This window comes from Pogonomyrmex barbatus, unplaced genomic scaffold (genome assembly GCF_055798465.1).
Source record: "Pogonomyrmex barbatus isolate J1 unplaced genomic scaffold, ASM5579846v1 scaffold1, whole genome shotgun sequence".
Classification (NCBI taxonomy): Eukaryota; Metazoa; Arthropoda; class Insecta; order Hymenoptera; family Formicidae; genus Pogonomyrmex; species Pogonomyrmex barbatus.
In genome coordinates this window covers 9,033,813-9,054,167 of record NW_028297098.1, presented here as the reverse complement: position 1 = coordinate 9,054,167, position 20,355 = coordinate 9,033,813, and the positions used below count along the sequence as shown (strand labels likewise).

The 20,355-nt window shown below is 37.9% G+C and overlaps 2 protein-coding genes across 2 annotated transcripts; both read left to right on the top strand.

Moving 5' to 3' along the window:
• The first annotated feature begins 1,023 nt into the window (after nucleotides 1-1,023).
• LOC148938036 (uncharacterized) lies at nucleotides 1,024-8,633 on the top strand. Its single transcript, XM_089073576.1, has 2 exons — nucleotides 1,024-1,689; nucleotides 6,935-8,633. Exons 1-2 carry the CDS (start codon nucleotides 1,670-1,672, stop codon nucleotides 7,695-7,697), a joined length of 783 nt encoding a protein of 260 aa, XP_088929702.1. The 5' UTR covers nucleotides 1,024-1,669; the 3' UTR covers nucleotides 7,698-8,633.
• On the top strand, nucleotides 1,689-5,622 carry LOC148938037 (uncharacterized). The gene is made up of 3 exons (XM_089080572.1): nucleotides 1,689-4,635; nucleotides 5,137-5,417; nucleotides 5,547-5,622. The coding sequence occupies exons 1-3, from the start codon at nucleotides 1,747-1,749 to the stop codon at nucleotides 5,620-5,622; spliced, it is 3,246 nt and encodes a 1,081-aa protein (XP_088936698.1). The 5' UTR covers nucleotides 1,689-1,746.
• Nucleotides 8,634-20,355: the final 11,722 nt, after the last annotated feature.

Here is a 20,355-nt window from a genome sequence, read left to right as displayed (position 1 = left end):
TTTGGAAATATAATCTGGAAATATAATTCTATAACTTAATTTTCTTTTTCTCGAATCGTCTCTTCTTCGGTTCTCGAGGTTACAGTTGTAGAAGAGACGAGAGAGCGTTCGATGACCTTTAGTTTACACAAAAGGGGAGGCTTATCGCACTCAAATATTTCTAACGTAAACTTTCAAACGAAGGGCCAACTCGGAGAGCCTTTCGTTGCGCAGCAAAATTTAACCGATGACGAAAATGAATTAAATGAATTCTTATTTTGAATAAGATTTATCTCTAGGCATTAATGATATCTTCGAAAATATTAGGTTTAGTTTTATTTTTCTCCTCTCTCTTTCTTTTATTTTTCCTATTTTCTCATAAATAATTGTAGTACAAAATAAATGCTCAGTCGAGGAGTGCTTTGTTTGCCTCTCCCCTTTGCGCCTGGCCCTACTCTAGAGGTACGGCTTGGGCGCGGATGGGGCAATGGTGAACGAACCTCCGAAGAAGACAATCGTTACCAAATCGTCAGGGAGTTCAGTCACTATCTCAAACCGCTGAATCTTATAATCACAAAGGAAAAGTAAAGGAAAGGAAAACGAAATCACTAGAATTCTAGTACATTTAATAACTTACCTCTAACAATTTAAGGTAATCATTGTTTCTAATACTATTTGGAATATTATTTGATTTGCCTATATTATATTACTGATTTTCTTATATTATACTATTCGATTTTCTTATATTATACTATTCGATTTTCTTATATTATACTATTCGATTTACTTATATTATATTACTGATTTTCTTATATTATACTATTCGATTTACTTATATTATATTACTGATTTTCTTATATTATACTATTCGATTTACTTGTATTATGTTACTGATTTTCTTATATTATATTATTTGATTTGCTTATATTATATTATTGATTTTCGTTTCGTTTTAATATCATTATCTATATAAATTTCAAAGATAACTTAGAATTTAATTATCATATTCACATCTTATCTCATTATTATTACATATTGTCGCGAGCGCCGAGAATGCAATCGCGCCCACCGCTGACAAAGCGGATTGCGGCAAGCGATACTTTATCCGATGAATTATTATTTTACCAAGCGACAGCGAATTGTGCTAATCGCGCAAATATGGTGTAATCGTTCGACATGAAGCAACTGTTAACCGAGTTGCGCGGCCCTTACGCGGAAAACCGCCGCGCGACCCAGAAATATACCGCGAACGCTGACGAGCATGTTGATGATACGGCAAGGACCGGCCGCCCGGAACAGGATAAAAACGGGAGACCGATATGAGGAGAGGACTCGTCGAGATCCGTGTGCCGTCACGTCTGTCGCGGTCCGAACTAGTAAAGACAAACTGTATTAAGTTTTAATAAAATTTATTCAAATAAAGAAGAAGTAGTGAATGTGTCTTCTCCGCCGACTCCTGGACCGATCCTTCGAAACGACCCGCACAACATATCTGGTGGCAGCGGTGGGATCGTTTCGCAGCTGTACCCAGTCATCTGGAAGGAACAAACGATCGGAAATCAAGGAAAAGGCCGGAAAAGAAGTCGACATCCCTGCAGCGAGAAAGAGCCGGTAGAGCCACAACGCAGAGCATATCAGTGACACCGGAGAAGCCACGACCTACCGCAACAGCCAGCGCCGCGTCACAAACATGCGAATTGCGAGCGTAATGTAAGTTATAGAAAATTAAGCCAAGCGCATTAGATAGCGAAAAAAGCGTGTAGGTAGATGTCGAACGAGGGAGTTAACCAAACTCCTGCCCAAAGAAACACGTCGTGGCTACATAGTGCGTCAGCCAGCCGAGCGCTCAGCCCGAGCCCTCCGAGCCTCGAGCAGACGGAAAATTCACGCGATCCGCGCGATAACGTACGCCGCGATTTAAGTAATTATTATTCGGACGATAGTCTGACGAGTCAACCGGAATTACATCCGAACATTGTAATTGAACGCGTGTTTTCGCTTAGTGACATAGATAATAGCCTACTACCGAGTAGTGAGAGACGCGACGACGCTCTATTACAACCAACAGACGCAAGATCTGACCATAGCGACGGCACAAACGCAAGTAATCCTAGCCGCGGAGAATTCTCATTGACATCTTACGATAGTAGCGTGTTCGATCCAACCGAATTTTACACCTCTTCACGAAACATAAATCCAGCGGAAATGGCAAATCAACCCTCGGGCACACCGTTAAAATCGATCGCGGAAGAACAACAAGTAGTAAACAAAGAATTGGACGACGAAGTAAAGCGAATGAGAGCCACTTTAAGCCAAGCGCACTGGAAACCTGACCCGGCGGAATCTTCGCACGACGCGCGAGATGCAATGTTGGTCGAATTGATAGAAGGCATGCGAGCACTACAGGGCCGCATGAGCCAACTAGAAGTCGTTAATTACGATCGGAGTGCAGAAAATGACGAACCGATAGAAATGACATACGGGCGTACACGAGACGATGTCCGAAATTCGCGAGATCCCGCACATACGTTTATGAAATTGAAAGAAGCCCGCGATATGATTCCGGAAATGGACGGATCATCGCGGAACCAAGTTCAAAAATTTTTAAATGCAAGCACGTACGCGATGAGCGAAATAAATCCTGCCGACGAAAAATCATTACTAAAAGCGATCCTGTGCACGAAACTAACAGGGAAAGCCATGCACGATTTCCAAACAAGAGATATACGCACGTTCATGCAACTGAAGCGCGAGATCGAGATGTGCTATTTGGCAAAACGTAGCACTACGCACATTCAGCGAGAGTTTAATATAACCCGTCAAAAACCCGGGGAAAGCGCGCGAGAATACGGACTCCGCGTTGACAAACTAGCCATGGAACTCTATCAATCTATGGTAGAAGGACGCGAGCACACCGCGGAACAACGAAAAGCAATCCTAGATACGATACAAGAATTAGCCCTAGAAAATTTCCAACTAGGATTACGCGACGAGATACAAACAATAGTACGATCCAGGAACTATACGAATTTAACAGCCGCGATGCTAGGCGCGACAGCCGAAGAAAAATTAAAAGGTAGCCAACCTATAAAAATGTATAATAACGAGAAAGCTAGAAGCAACCAAGAACAGTATAGAAATCGAAATCAAAAACTGGAGTGCCACAAATGCGATAGGCTAGGACATTTGGCGCGCGACTGTCGTTCAAGCCGATACATAAATAAATATCCGCTACCGCGAGCCGAACGACCGACGAACGTAAATAATATTGAGAAATACTGCTCGTACTGCAAAAAGGCAGGTCATAAGCGCGACGAATGCTGGTCACTGAACGGCCGCCCGAGAAAGGGGCAACCGAGACGCACGAGACAAGATAATGAAAAAGAGCGACAAATAAATACCGCTGTAATAAAGAAAAAGAATAAGCAGCAAAGGGAGAGCGATGACTTATCGTTCACAAGCAGTGGCGACGACGAAGAAGAAGAGAAACCGAGAACAAAGATAACGCGAACCGTACGCGAGCATCAAGTGACACAGGTGAATACGCCTCACACAAACGCCACGTTAGACTTGATTACCCTGCCGATGCGAGAGACAAGAAAGGGAAAAACAAGTTTCCTCCTCGATACAGGCGCCACTTTGACATTGATAAAAGTGGGAAATTTAAAGGGAAACACACTAATGCGCGAAGAACGTTTAGCCCTAACCGGAGTTACGGGCCACAAGATACACACACTCGGAAAGATAAGAGCAACGATAACGCTAGGAGACCGAGAGATACGGCACACTATGTACGTAGTAAGAGATGACTTCCCAATAAATTACGAAGGGATACTGGGACTAGACTTTTTGAATAAACAACAAGCGAAATGCGATCATGGGAAAAAACAAGTCCGTATTGGCAACACAACGTTCAAACTCTATCCGTACAAGAAAACCATGCTAACGCCTCGCAGTGAAACCATAATTCAGGCAGTAACCGATCGGAATAGCATTGGAATAGTAAATGCAGTCGAAACTAAACCCGGAATCTTCATAGGAAATTGTTTGGTCATACCGGAAGAAAACGTATGTCCAATAAGTGTGATAAATACCACAGGAGAATCCGTGGAGATAACAACGCCGCTAGTCACGGTGGACGAGATAAGGACAAAAGACGCCGCACACATGTATACCATGGAGGTGTCAAGTAACGAAACAAGCGACGAGCCCATTCAAGCTCGTAAAGAAAAACTGCACAGACAAATGCGAACCGAGCATTTAAATAAAGAAGAAAAGAAAACCTTGCACCAGATTTGCGAAGATTTCTGTGATATCTTCCACCTAGAAAACGATCGCCTATCGTACACTAATGCAGTAGCACATGAAATAAATACGCGAGCAGATAGCGCGCCGGTGAATGTCCGACCATATAGATTACCAGAGAAGCACAAGGCAGAAGTAAATAAACAGATAGCGAAAATGCTGGACGACGAGATAATCCGTCCCAGCACGAGTCAGTGGAACGCACCCTTACTAGTAGTACCAAAGAAAATAGACGCATCTGGAGAGCGAAAATTACGAATAGTTGTGGACTTTCGGAAATTAAATGACTTAACAATCGGCGATTCCTTCCCGCTCCCGAATATCACTGACATACTAGATCAACTAGGAAACGCGAAATATTTTACAACATTGGATTTAGCATCGGGATACCATCAAATCCCCATGCATGAGGAACACAAACAAAAAACAGCATTCTCCACACCTTACGGGCACTACGAATTTAATAGAATGCCTTTTGGACTAAAAAATGCGCCTGCAACATTCCAGAGACTTATGAATTCCGTATTAACCGGATTACAAGGCCTCAAATGCCTAGTCTATCTAGATGATATCGTAATATATGGACCAAATTTGAAAGAGCATAACAAAAGATTAATTGAAGTGTTCAAAAAACTGAGAAACTACAATCTGAAACTACAACCGAATAAATGTGAATTCTTAAGAAAGGAAGTGACATACTTAGGACACATTATCTCCGAAAACGGTATAATACCAGATCCTGCGAAAATAACGGCCGTAGCAAACTTTCCAATACCAAAACGGGTAAAAGATGTGCAATCCTTCATAGGATTAGCCGGATATTATAGAAGATTCATTGAGAATTTTTCAAAGATAGCAAAACCCCTGACAAAACTAACAAAAAAGAATGAGAAGTTCGTTTGGACAGCGGAACAACAGAACGCATTCGAAACATTAAAAGAAAAATTAACGACCACACCAGTTCTAGCTTATCCGGACTTCACTAAACAATTTATAGTAACGACAGACGCATCCGGATATGCCATCGGAGCAGTATTGTCGCAAGGGCCAGTAGGCCAAGATCGACCAATTGCATACGCAAGCAGAATTCTGAATAAAGCGGAACAAAACTATAATACAACGGAGAAAGAATTGTTAGCCATAGTATGGGCCGTCAAACATTTTCGACCATACCTCTATGGAACAAAATTTCAAATAATTACAGATCACAAGCCATTGATCTGGCTATTTAGTATAACAGATCCTGGTTCACGATTAATCAGATGGAGGCTCAAATTAGAAGAGTACGACTATGAGGTGATACACAAGGCAGTGATACAAAGGCAATACAAATGCTGACGCGCTCAGCAGAAACCCGATCGCGCCTGACACACAGATAAACAGCATCGAGCACGACAAGGAAGAACGCGAATATAATAAAGAAGACAAGGAGCAAATAATGTACGAATATCATAATGCCCCCCTCGGCGGACATCAAGGCGTAACACGTACCGTAAATCGAATACGACTAATGCACAATTGGCACGGACTAATACGAGATGTGGAAGAATATATCGCCAAATGTGAATACTGCCAGAAAAACAAGCTAAGCAAGAAAACCAAAATGCCTCTAGTACTGACCGACACGGCAGAAAGACCGTTTCAAAAATGCGCCCTGGACATCGTAGGACCACTCACGGTCACCATGAAAGGAAATAAATACCTACTAACATTTCAAGACGACTTAACAAAATTTAGTAAGGCAATACCGATATCAGATCAGGAAGCAAACACGATTGCCAAAGAGTTCACCACAAAAATAATATGCGAATTCGGAATACCGGAGACAGTACTGACAGATCAAGGAACGAATTTCGTCAGTGAAATGTTCAAGGATGTATGCACCCTCTTAAAAATAACGAAAATTCAAACAACCGCGTATCATCCTGAAAGCAACGGAGCCCTGGAGAGATCGCACAGGACTCTGATGGAATACTTAAGGCATTATATAAATGAGGATCAAACCAACTGGGATGAATGGATCCCATACGCGATGTTCACGTACAACACAACACCGCATACAGCAACGGGCTATACACCTTTCGAATTGATGTACGGGCACCAAGCAACATTACCTACGGCCCTGGCAGCGCCGCCGAAACCATATTACACATACGATAACTACGCGCAAGAATTAAGAGAACGACTCAGAGCCACACAAAGAGTAGCAAAGGAACATATCCGCGAAGCAAAACAAAAGGCAAAAAACTATACAGACAAAAATACGAATACTAAAATTTTCAAAGTAGGAGATAAGGTCCTCCTGCATGACGAAGCAGTGCGCAGAGGACGTTCGAAGAAATTGGAAGCACCATGGATAGGTCCATATCAGATAATTGAGAAAACCTCTGACGTCAATTACAGAATTAAACAAAAACGAAAAATTACGACGGTGCACGCGAACCGACTCAAATTATTCATCGAAGATTAGCAAACAACGCATACGAATAATTACCCGCAACAAGCAAAAAGCAAAAGCAGTAAAATAAAGATAGTAATCACAAAGATAGCATAGATTAGAAAAAAAAAAAAAAAAAAAAAAAAAAAAATTCACGGAAGGAAAAATTTCACGGAGGATTCACGGAAAAGTAACCTGAACCTAAACTTGCAGGATGCTCCTTATGTGGAGAAGAGCAGGACAAGCGACACCTGACTCTCAGCATAATCTTGACTGGGAATTGTTCTCGCACCAGCCAGGAATCTACTACGAAGAAATCGGTCAGCTGAGACAGGCCGAATCGGCATGGAAATTAGTGATAAAACTGAGCGCAAAAGAATTAGAGATCAGACATCAGCAATTGCAGGACTATATGGAGGAAACCGAAATACAGTGCCGAAAAGTAATAGGCAACGCACAGTTAGGTTGCCGAAACATTATGAGAATAATAGAAAGAAAAAACACCAAACTGATCACGCTGTTGACACAAGTAGAAACGCTATACAAAACGACTGACAAACGACGAGGACTGCTAGATGCGATCGGGTCGGTCAGCAAAATATTATTCGGAACGATGGACGCCGACGATCAAAAACTAATAGACGAACAACTGCAAACGTTACGAACAAACGGCAAGGTACTGCAGCACGCAGTAGCAAACCAAATAAAAGTAATCAACGCCACAATAGCGCACTTGGACGAATTAGAAAATACTCTAAATTATAATGAAAATCTGATAATGAGTGCGACGAAACGACTAGAACAACGATTGACCGAGTCAACAGGCAGACGTAGACGAACACTTATTAATCCTGACAACGATAATGAACGATTTAACGAAGGACACGGAAAATGTAATAGACTACCTGACATACGGGAAAAACGGAATGATACCGACACGACTACTACCTATCAAACATATAATAACAGCCCTTAAAGAAGCGGCTACACAATTACAAATGGGATTACACTTTCCTTTTAAAATTCAGATTGAACACTGGCAGACCATACACACATACATCACTTTTAGCGCATATTCAGATGGTCCATACATATACACAATCTTGCGATTTCCGGTAGTAGCATACCCTACATTTAAATTAGTTAAAGCAATACCACTACCAGTACACGATCATGCGAATGTATTCGCCTACATAAAAATAAACCACCCTTTGTTAGCTATAGATAAAGAGAATCACCACTACAAATTACTAGAGGAAGCAGAGTTAGAACGCTGCATACGAGAAACAAACACATACACATGCGAACAGAACTTCGCGACATATTATGCGGAAACAACAGCACCATGCGAGGTGCAAATATATACACATACACCGGGACAGCTCAATTACTGCGAAAAGAATCATATGATATCTAACACACCGTTGTGGATAGCATTGACGGAGGAGCAAGCGTGGCTCTACTCCACGGCACACAAGCAAGAAATTAGCATTAAGTGCGAAAAGCAAATAGAAGAGAAAATTATATTAGAAGAAACCGGAAAAATAAAATTAAAAGATAATTGCAAGCTAATCACACCAAATGTAATATTAAAAACACGAAAAATTGAGGGAATAAAATATATTCAAAACTACCTCCCCGAATACAATATAACATTAGAAATAAAAAATAAGGACACCGATAAGAACAAGCTAGCGAAAACCGACACGTTACGACAAATAATTAAGAACCCCGTAGATTTAACCAAGTTAAGCATAAGTCTAGAAGAAATAAGAGAAACTCTAGAAGATAGCGATTATAATTTACTCAAAAATAAATACACTGTATACTCTATGGGAACAGGCACCTGCGTAGTAATAATAACTATAATAGGATTAATAACATGGCGCATAAACAAAAACAAAAATAAAAAGCAGAAGAAAAGCGAGACCGCACAGAGACGCCGCGACGATGCTATGTTATATTAGTCATAAGCACACGATTATATTACAGTCACGCGACAACATATGTAAACTAACAAGTAAGATCACCTTCCATCGAAGGGGGGGAGGGATGCCGCGAGCGCCAAGTAAGGGACACATGAAAGCCGAACCCCCATGGTTCCCTTCCATCACAGAGGGAGGGATGTCGCGAGCGCCGAGAATGCAATCGCGCCCACCGCTGACAAAGCGGATTGCGGCAAGCGATATTTTATCCGATGAATTATTATTTTACCAAGCGACAGCGAATTGTGCTAATCGCGCAAATATGGTGTAATCGTTCGACATGAAGCAACTGTTAACCGGGTTGCGCGGCCCTTACGCGGAAAACCGCCGCGCGACCCAGAAATATACCGCGAACGCTGACGAGCATGTTGATGATACGGCAAGGACCGGCCGCCCGGAACAGGATAAAAACAGGAGACCGATATGAGGAGAGGACTCGTCGAGATCCGTGTGCCGTCACGTCTGTCGCGGTCCGAACTAGTAAAGACAAACTGTATTAAGTTTTAATAAAATTTATTCAAATAAAGAAGAAGTAGTGAATGTGTCTTCTCCGCCGACTCCTGGACCGATCCTTCGAAACGACCCGCACAACAATATTTCATATTTTTATATTGATTAAGTTGTATTTCATTCATATTATTACTACATCTACTACGTCAGTCTATGTTCAACGTCACATCTCTGTTTTATATATATATATATATAATATACATTTTACATATATATATATATATATATATATATATAAGAAAATAATGTGTAAATTTAAAAATATACGATTAAGGAATATTAATATACATATATGTATATATATATATATATATATATATATATATATATATATATATACATATATATATTATATATAAAACGTATATATATATATATATATATATATATATATATATGTAAAATGTATATATATATATATATATATATATATATATACGTTTTATATATAATATATATATATATATATATATATACATATATGTATATTAATATTCCTTAATCGTATATTTTTAAATTTACACATTATTTTCTTATCATTCCTATTTAACATTTTCTGATTTCCATTCCCATCTCATATGTAATTAAGCTTATACCACCCTCACCTTTTGCATAAATCAAATATATATATATATATATAAACTTGTATTTCACGATATAATTTTCATTAATATTTTCATTACTATCATTATATTATTATTATTATTATTTTCTTTATTATTATTATTTTAATGTAACTGTTTATTCGTGTTATATTTTACAATAACCCAAGAAATCATTTCTTTCTGTCATATTAAATAACTTTGAATCATAACCAATTACACCAACAATCGTAACTTTACAATACAATGTCATATCCCGATTATTATATTAATAAAATATATTTCCCCGCGATTTCCGCTCGGTCGCGAGTTCAATCCGAAATATAATTCGTAATCGTATCCAGTATCGCCATTGAACACAAATACATTAATAGATATCCCTTTCCAAATTCCGTTAACCATTCTACCCCATCTCGGGACGTAACAGCAGATAAATGTTGTGACCTTTTGACAGAGGCATTTTTAAAAGCAATTACAATCCAATACGTAAAATCTCTCGATTAAATGCATTTCAGAGACAACGAATGACAACTCATTCCATTTCAGTAAATCGTACAACTATAGGTCTGTTCTTTTTAATTGAACTGGCTGCACTCGTTCAAAGTTTATTTTTCTTGTTTTAATGTAAGAAAGAAAGATAAACTGTGAACTAGTACAATTAGTTCAGCCAAAAAGAACAGACCTTATCTTATACGTATGCGCGATACGTCAACGTTCGCGTATGTGTACCGGTCGTGGGAATCGAGAGAATATATGTATATATGTATATTGTAATATACATATATATGTATCATTGTATTGTGATGTGTTATTCTAACACGTTATTTGCGATAAATATCATTACATGCCTCGGTAGTCGAAGGGATAAGATGCTTGCCCGGTAAGCAGGAGATCCAGATTCGATTTCTGACTGAGGTGGTATTTTTTCGCAAAATAATTACGAGTTTTCACGACTGATTCGTGGTCGAACCCTGGCGTGACGCACATCCTCCCTTCTTATTTAGATGTGGGACAACATCCGTACACTAACGTATTGAAGAATCATAAAAATTATAAAAACTATAGAACTTAAATGCTGTTCACAAAGCATTATTTATAAAGAATAGGAAGAGCTGAACAATTAGACACCTCCAACACGAACTCATTGCCTCCGAACAAAATGTTATCAGCCAACGCACACCACACATGTGCAGTACGCTACACTCACATCAGTGTTTATTTCTTTACTACTTTTTTATTCGAGGACGTATTGTCCTTTTTATTTAAAATTTTAATCAAGTATTCATATTCTCATTCATTTTTTCACAATTATTCTCCAAACTTGTAAAATTCTTGTATAGATTAAATGTTATTCTTAGAAACTATACAAATAGTGAATAGCACTCAATCTGTATAAGAATGGAATTTTTACAAGTTTTACAAGTTTGAAAAGTAAATGTAATAATGAATGAGAACATAGAGAATACTTTGAATAAAATCTTAAATGAAAAAGACTATAATGTTATGGTCGGCATTTTCCGACGTGTTCATTTTTAAACTTAAGTAAACTTAAGTAAAAATAATAACTTTGCATTTGCTTGCAAATTCTGCATGAGTAAAAAAATTATTCACCAGCAAGACTTTATTAACAAATTAAAAGAAGCATATAAGTTTTTAATTACATCCTAATATTTATATCATATTTTATATATCAGGAGACACGGTAGTGTCTCGGTGTTAACCGAGAACTACCGTGTGACTACGCGAATCGGCTAAATGCGAGTATCCGAAATTATCGAATCTCAATAACGACTAAACTGATTAAGTTCTAAGTAGACTTGATCGATAGTAGGCTTGTGTCCGACTTGCATAATAATAATATAATAATAGTAGTAATAAAAGTATTTTTATTTTTCTGCTACGTGCTCTATAAGCAGAGATATTGCTACGCAAAGTCCGATTTAGAAATTTTTACTTTAAGAAAGTCATTATTATCGTCGCCTTTGTACGGCTGCAACATCTGTCACGAGATGTCATTATTAATCTTATCGACCAAGCGAATTATCAGACTGATAAGTCACTGTGGGTATCTAGCGAATCAATATTCGCTGGATCCTGCAGTGACAGTTTGATATATCTGCTGGGTCGGTAAGATTGATTGATTGATGTAAACGGTAGTTTTTAGTTGTAAATCTCTCGGGTATTAATATAATAATAAATACTCATGTGTAATAAATAAACGCGTGCGATTTATTAGGTCGAAAAGGAAACAGCAGTATATTTAATAAATTGCTTACTACTATTGTATAATATGCTTACTCTTTTTCTGCACGTCCGAGTAGTGGCCAACGATGTTGACGTTCGCAGCGAGTTTGACAGTTCGTGATAATTTGTTTCGGAGTGTAACTCATGTTTGTGTCTACTATATTTTGCAGGTAAATTGTATTTTTCATTTTATTATCCTTTATGTACGCATTTGTGCTTTTCTGCAGAAATGAAAGCTACAAATGTTTAAATACTACGGTCTGTACAGATTGTTGTGCAACTCTTGATGATATTGATTCCCAGCAAGCAAAATGCTAGCAATTTGCTAGCAAATTGGCAACAAATTTGATCAAACATTGACTGCAAATCCATAATCATCTATGTTCGCGTTAGGCTCGGGATTTCGACAAAGCTTGCTGACATGCTATGCTAGAAGATTGGCGGCAAAAATCAAGCAGAGCCTGTTGACATACTATGTGAACAGATTGGGGACAGAAACCGAGCAGAGCCTGCTGATGTGCTATTATTTACGTATTTTTATATATATGTTTGATGCAAGACGTAATCGTCCAACAAGAAAGTTAGCAAATTCTGTTCGATTTTTGCCGCCAATCTATTCGCATAACATGTCAGCAGACTCTGCTCGGTTTTTGCTGCCAATCTGCTGCTATAGCATGTCAGCAAGCTTTGTCATATTTTTGAAGAGAATTTGCTCACATCGTCAGATATTACAGACTCTGTGTGCAATTTGTTGCCCTTTTGCTATCAAACGGTGGTAACAGGCTCTGCTCGGTTTTTGCTAGCAATCTATTGGCATATCATATCAGCAGGCTTTGTTCTATTTTTGAGGGCCGTTTGCTCCCAATGTCAGATATTGACAGACTCTGTGCAATTTGTTACTTTTTTGCCATCAAATATTGGTAGCAGGCTCAAAATCTGTTTCTACAGGTTTTGCTATCGGGGTTATGATATATTTGTTTAAACAATATATCAAAAAGATATATTTAACAATCATTAATAAAACTGAGTTATTTCCTCAATGAAACTGTATTAATAAAAGTATAAAAAAACAAATTGTACTTGTATAAAATTACATGTATCATACATTTCACAAAAAGAAACTGTAAAACTGTTGTGTTGAGGATAAGAGGCATAGAAACGTTCGAGGCATGTTTATCTCGAAGCGGCTTTATTCCGACTGACGACTCTCGTCGCCTTACAAGTTAATACACACACAGATACACACGCACATTCATACGCGCCGGCACACCTTGGCCACATACACTCCTCTCCGTTAAGTTTGTTTACATGATTTTTTTCTTTTACAATCTTGTTACAATGTTTTTCGTATGCAATCTCGGCGATCTGCGCAACGGTATTTTCGGAGCGATCTCTGTTTTCGATTTCGTTTCTCCTGTATCTCTTGCCTTTGCCGCGCTAGCGCGTACTAGCTGATCGACGTATACTGATCGATCTACTCTTTTTGACTACTTCGCCCGAGCCTAGTTTCGCCGTATATATTACGAGTCCCAACTTGTCGATCATCAGCTTCCACTGCGGTGCGTTGCGACTAAAGTTTTTTGCCCATACTTCTTCTCTTCTCGCAAAACTTGCCTCCCCCCTTTTGCATTTCGTATTTGTCTCATCACTGCTTGTTCTTGTCATTTGTGTATATCGGGTCGCATTAGGTCAAATTTTATTCGAAGTTGTCTGCCTAGCATTAATTTTGCAGGTTTCTCCCGTCGTGCAATGTTGGGTCGACCTATATTCCATTAGAAATAAATCTACCGCTTCTTGTGCCGTTTTCCCATTTTTTAGCATAATTTTGAGTTTTCTTTTAAATGATTTTACTAGATTTTCTGCTGCTCCATTTGATGCTGGATGTTTTACGGCCGATGTGTTTAATCCCTGATTTACTTAAAAACTTTTGAAAGTCGTCGCTCGTAAATTGCGGTCCGTTGTCGCTGACTATTTGAATCGGAAGTCCGTGTCTCGCAAATGTCTGCCGGAACGCATTTATGGTTTTTTTTGCGGTTGTTGACTTCATCATAAAAATCTCGGGCCATTTTGTCCTCGCATCTACTAACAGTAGAAAATTATGACTTTTGTACAGTCCTAAGAAGTCGATGTGCATTCTTTCCCATGGTTTCTCTGGCCAGTTCCATGGATGTAGCTGCGCTGCTGGCGGTTGTCACGGAATTCCGCGCAGTCGTGACAACTTCTCGCTAGTTCCTTTATTTGCTTATCTAGTTGTAATCATCAAAAAAACAATCTCGCTACCGATTTCATCTTTACCATTTCTGCGTAATTTTGTGTAGTTCGTTTAGCACGGCTTCCTGTAATTTACTCGGTATTATGATTTGATAACACCACATCACGCAATTCTGTTCTATCGCTAACTCATCTTTTTTTGTTTCGAACGGCAACAAACTGCTTGATAACGTTTTTCTGTTTGGTCATCCAAATTCTAGATATCTTCTAACTTCTGCTAATATTTTATCCGTTCTACTTTCGCGTGCTACCAATCTGTCATCAAACAAACTTGTGGCTCTTGTGCAATATAATTCAAATATGTATATTGTGGTTTCGTGTGTTCACTTTCTTTTGATATCGATAACTGCGATAACGCGTCTGCGCTGTTTCTCGCAGATTTGACGTACATGATTTGATATTGAAAAGTTTGCATAACGCTGCAAGCACCTCGTAACCATTATCAGAATTCCTTTTTTCGGTCCGAAAATTCGAACCAACGGCTGATGATCAGTTTTCAGAATGAAGTTCCTTCCATACAAATAATACTTGGTGACTCCGAATATTATCGCTCGCGCTTTCTTATCTATCGCGACGTATTTACGTTCGCTTGCTGCCAATGTTTTTGATGCATACGCGATGGGTCGTTCTCCTTCCGTCATTATTTGTGAAAGAATTGCTGAGATCCCGTAATCCGATGCATCACACGTTAATATTAACTGTCTGTCTGGATAATTTATGAGCACTTCCGCTGATTTCAGGTTTTTTTTTTTATATTTCGAATGCTTCTTGGCACTCTCTTGATTATTCGAATTTTTCTTTCTTTAACAACTGTACAATGGATGCAACTTTTTCGCTCGATTCTCTATGAATTTAATTTAATAGTTTATGGTTCCCAGGAATGTCTGCAATTCTTTCACATTTTTCGGAGTCGGAATTTTATCGATCGCATCTACTCGCTCTCAATGTGTGAATTTTTGCTGCTAATAAGATTAATTATTCGGGGCTATTTCTAGCTATTTTTTAGTCGCTAATAACACCCATTTTGATTTTTTTATTTTTAATCCGCATTTTTTTAGTTTATCTAGCACTTCCGTCGTGTTTTGTAGATTCTCGTGAATCATTTTGCCCTTTATTATTATGTCGTCTAAAAACACGTTCACATTTGGCATATCCGCGAGAATTTGCTCCATTTGTCTTTGAAAAAAACTAAATGCCGATGCGACATCGTATGGTAGTTTGTTCGGCTGATATAACCATTTATGCGTGCTCAGTGTTAGATACCGCTTCGAATCTCACTGGCACTTGTGCGTATGCCTCTTTCAAGTCGATTTTCAAAAAATAGACGGCATCGTGTAAATTCTATTAAATGCTCGATTCTCGGGATCGGATGTCTATCAATAATGATTGTTCTATTAACGGTGAGTTTGTAATCTCCGCACAGTCTTAGTGATCCGTCGGGTTTAAGTATTGGTATAATCGGTGTATCCCATTCCCCCTCTATCGGTGACCACGCTCCTTCCTTTATTAGTCTATCTATTTCCGCGCCTACTTTATCTTTCATTGCGAACGGTAGCGTTCGCGGCTTACAATATATCGGAACTGTGTTCATTTGCATGTGTATAGTGAAATCAGCTTTATTGTACGTTTCTAGTCCCTCTAAGAACAGGTACTCGTACTTCGCTAAAAAATTTTTCCGTATACTATCGAGATTTTCGTTTTCTTTTTCTGTTGTCTTTGTCGTCGCTGATTGCGTTGCTCTACGCCTGTTCGTGTTTGTCGCTTGGTTTATACCCAGTGGCCAAAGCTGTAGCTTATGTAGCTATTCTCTGCCGATTAGTGGCTTTCCGTGTTTACCTACTACTACGTATAGTTCGCCTATTGTCGTTACACGACCGTATTTGTCCATTACGTTTCGGATCATCCCCACTGCGTTTCGTCTTTCGCCGCCGAAATAAATCAATTTAATGTTTGCCGATTCAATTTTTTTATTTGGAAATAATACTACAGTCTCGTTCATTGATCAATGATACCTCGGAACCTCCATCTATTTCCATTTTTACCGGCCTGCCTTCGACTTCAACTCCTAAAAATTGCGGTTCTATTTTTAAAAGATTACACGATTTTATTTTGCTACCTACTGTAAACGTAACCTTATCGTACCATTCGCTTTCGGATTCGGAGTCCGTGGCGCTCATCTCCTTGTCGTTGAATGTTTTTCACCGTCTTCGCTATCTATTTCGCTCTGCATATCACCCGCAGATACCCTTGATGACCATAGCCATCGTAGTGTTTCGTACGATGCCAATAGCGATTCTTCTGATGATTTTCTTTTCCACAACAGGTGCACGTGTTACCCGCGTCTCCGGTTGACGCTGTCGCTGTGCTCCCTTGGCCACTGTCTCATACCGTTGTCTGCTCCTTTTATTTTGATGCTAAGTTCGAACTCGATAAATCTCGGTGTCGGCTTCGGCAACATTCTTCTCATTTGTGTCCCTGTTTTGAATTCCTTGAAGCCTTGTTTGCCTTCTCAATCGCCACGGCTATTTTCATCGCGACATCCGAGAGTTAGATTGTTAACTTTGAATAGCGCAATTTGGATCGTTTTGCTCCGAATTCCGCTCAACAATTGATCTCTTATGGCTTCTTCTTCGTCCGCGAAACCGCACTCCACCAAACTGCGTAACGCGGCTACATATTGCGTGACCATTTCTTTCTCTTTTTACTTCCTCTCCCGGAATTGCACTCTCAGCACTGTCTTGTTGATTTTCGGTTTAATGTAATTGGTCACTTTTTCGATAATGTCCTTGAGAGAAACACGTTTCGGTTTGGCCGGAATACATACTTTTCGCACCACTTTGTACACTTCTGCATCTATTTTCGTCAGCAGGATTGCTCGTTTTTTCTTTTCCGCTATGGCGTTTGCCTCGAAATATAAGTCAATCCGCTCCACGAATTCCTGCCAGTCATCCATTCTGATTTTGAAGTCCAGTTGACTCGTATCCATCTTGATCCCTTGATTCTATATGTTCAATTGTTCGTCGATTTTCGCTCCGATGTCCGCCGATTCTTCCACACTCACTGCCGACTGCTTGTTACGCACTGCCTGTCTCAATATTGGTCGCAATTCATCCATTTTGTTTTCCGCCGTAGCTTTTATGCCTCGTTGCTTCAGTTCCTCGATGAGTTGCTTCTTACTCAGATTCTGTATCCAGACTCTATCTTTTTTTTTCCTTTTTTGCCATCCGCTTTTCCTTTCGCGTAATCTTGCTACACGCGTTACTGTTCGCTTACCTTGTCGCCAATTGTTGTGTTGAGGATAAGGGGCACAGAAACGTTCGAGGCATGTTTATCTCGAAGTGGCTTTATTCCGACTGACGACTCTCGTCGCCTTACAAGTTAACACATACACACACACACACACACACACACACACACACACACACACACACACACACACACACACACACACACACACACACACACACACACACACACACACACACACACACACACACACACAGATACACACGCACATTCATACGCGCCGGCACACCTTGGCCGTCGCGATCACATACACTACAAAAGCATTTTGAATTTTAACAGCATCCTAAATACATAATATATGTGGCAGTAAATATCTAATAATTTTATATTACTTTTGATCTATATCTTATATCGAGATACATATTAATGTATATATTACTGTCGATATAAGATATTTGTTTGTAAAATTTAATTTAATTTAAATAATTTAACAAAAAGATATCATCATCAAATCATAACAAAAAGATATATTTAATTATTACTAACAAAACAAAATGATCTTAATGAAATGTATTAATAACAGTATAAGAAAAAAAATATAAGAAATACATATTTTAAATAGTATCATTAATAAAAATGAATTATCTTTTCAATGAAACTGTATTAATAAAAGTATAAAAAAACATATTGTACTTGTACCAAAATTACATGTATTATTTTTTTCAGGATTATCAGTTTAAATATTTTAACATCTTTTTCTCTTACAGGTTTATGTAAGATTTATCAGATACTTAGGAGAAATATTGTTGTAGCCAGATCTACAACTAATAATAAAAGTAGTCCGCATGGCAACAAAATTAATCCGCATGAAATCGGAAAAAGTCTTTCGAAAGACGACATAAATGCGTGATCGCCAAAATTACGATGAGTCTTTCGAAAGACCGCAGAAATGCATCGCGCGAGAACATTGCGAACAATTGCGAAAAGTCTATCAGCAAATTCCTCAATTTGCTGATCGAACCAGGCGTGATATTGGTCAATCAATATCACGCGATCAATCGACGCAACCGACCGGAATGCTGATTAGGCATCGATCAGACTATATAACCGGCTACACAAGGCGGAGTCGAGAGAGTCAAGAACGTGTCGTTCGGGATCATTATTATAAACATCGCGCAAGATATTACAAAAACTCGACGAAGTTCACGCGAGCCGTACTATCAGCATGTCGGTCGTCGGCCGCCAGAGTAACGCAATACGCGCCGAGCCGCCCGCCGACGTTTAACCGTGTGTAAAGTAATAAAATAAGAAATACTAAACTCAAGAATTTGTGCATTTATTAAATAAACCAATTAAAATAAAGAAAGTGTGTTAGTGAATTCAAGAAGGTCCTTACATTCTTTTGATCCTGCTCGGAGTCCCAACTCCTTAGGCTTAACGAATCCGACTATCTCTAATATTATTGTTGTAGCCCATCCGGGGTACAACAATATGTTACATGAAAATTATCAATTGTCAAAAGAGACATAAATAATATCCTAAATCTGGATTTGATGTGTGTATAAATAAAATTTTAAATTAACCAGGGGATTAATAAAATTATGGATTTAGATGAGTATAAAAATATATAAACGTTATCATTTTATTTTTACATGAACATTTCAATTCAACTTCAGATTCTTGTTTAACTAATCACAATTTTTATAAAAATGTAGAAATAATTAATTGAATGGCAAAAATTAATGTTTAAAAGAATAGGAAGCCAAGTTGAAAAAATTTTATAATTTTTTTTTATTTCTTTTTATGAAAAAAAGATATTTATTTATTTCAATGTTTCTTCTTCTTGATCAGATTAAAATAAAAAAAATAAAAGTTATATTATTAAATTACATGAAAATTATCAACAACAAAATTATCAAGAGACATAAATAAAAGTTACATTAATGTTATTAATGTTTAATAAATGATATCCTAAAAAGATCTGATATGTATGAAATATTTTAAATTAACAGTGAAATTAAAATATGGCTTTAGATAGGTATAAAAATATATATAAATGTTATCATTTTATTATATGAATGTTTCAAGTTAATGTCTATCTTATCTGTCTAGATAAGATAGACATTAACTTGAAACACTCTTATCTAGATATATTTATATACATATCTATATAATATAAAATAACTAATTTTATCTAAGTATGGTTGGGAAAAAATGCTAAAATTATTTAATTATTAATTGAATGACAAAGAATAAAGTTCAGAGGAAAATTAGAAAGAATCGAAAGTCAAATTGAAACATTTTACATAAATGTTTCAATTTGGCTTTCAATTCTTTCTAATTGTTTCTGTAAGTTGTGTGATTATTTTATTTTTTTTTATAAAAAAAAAATATTTATTTATTGTAATGTTTCTTCCTGTTTCTTCCTGTTGCAGGTTTAAATGAAAATTACATAAAAAGCATCAATGTTCAAAAGAGATGTTATAAATAATATCTTAAAAGGATCTAATATGTGTGTACAAAAAACAATTTTTAAAACATAAACGATACTATAAAAGGACCTGATATGTATGGATGAATGAAATCTTATAAATTAAGAATGAAGAGACCTTTAATTTATTTTAGGATTTTTTTCCAATCATGGTTAAACAAAGCTAATTATTTTATATTATATAGATATATATATAAATATGAATCTAGATCAATTGAAATATTCATATAAAACTGTGGCGCCTTTGCCCCCGGTCACTGCTCCGCTGCCTCGCGCGCTCGCCAC

What these genes read in the sequence shown, in the direction of transcription:
- LOC148938037 (XM_089080572.1), top strand. Translation starts at nt 1,747, where the DNA reads ATGTCGAACGAGGGAGTTAACCAAACTCCTGCCCAAAGAAACACGTCG. An exon ending in TACTAGATCAACTAGGAAAC is followed by an intron (nt 4,636 to 5,136) that starts GCGAAATATTTT and finishes AATTTTTCAAAG; the next exon opens with ATAGCAAAACCCCTGACAAA. An exon ending in AATACAACGGAGAAAGAATT is followed by an intron (nt 5,418 to 5,546) that starts GTTAGCCATAGT and finishes ACGATTAATCAG; the next exon opens with ATGGAGGCTCAAATTAGAAG.
- LOC148938036 (XM_089073576.1), top strand. Translation starts at nt 1,670, where the DNA reads ATGCGAATTGCGAGCGTAAT. An exon ending in ATGCGAATTGCGAGCGTAAT is followed by an intron (nt 1,690 to 6,934) that starts GTAAGTTATAGA and finishes CTAAACTTGCAG; the next exon opens with GATGCTCCTTATGTGGAGAA.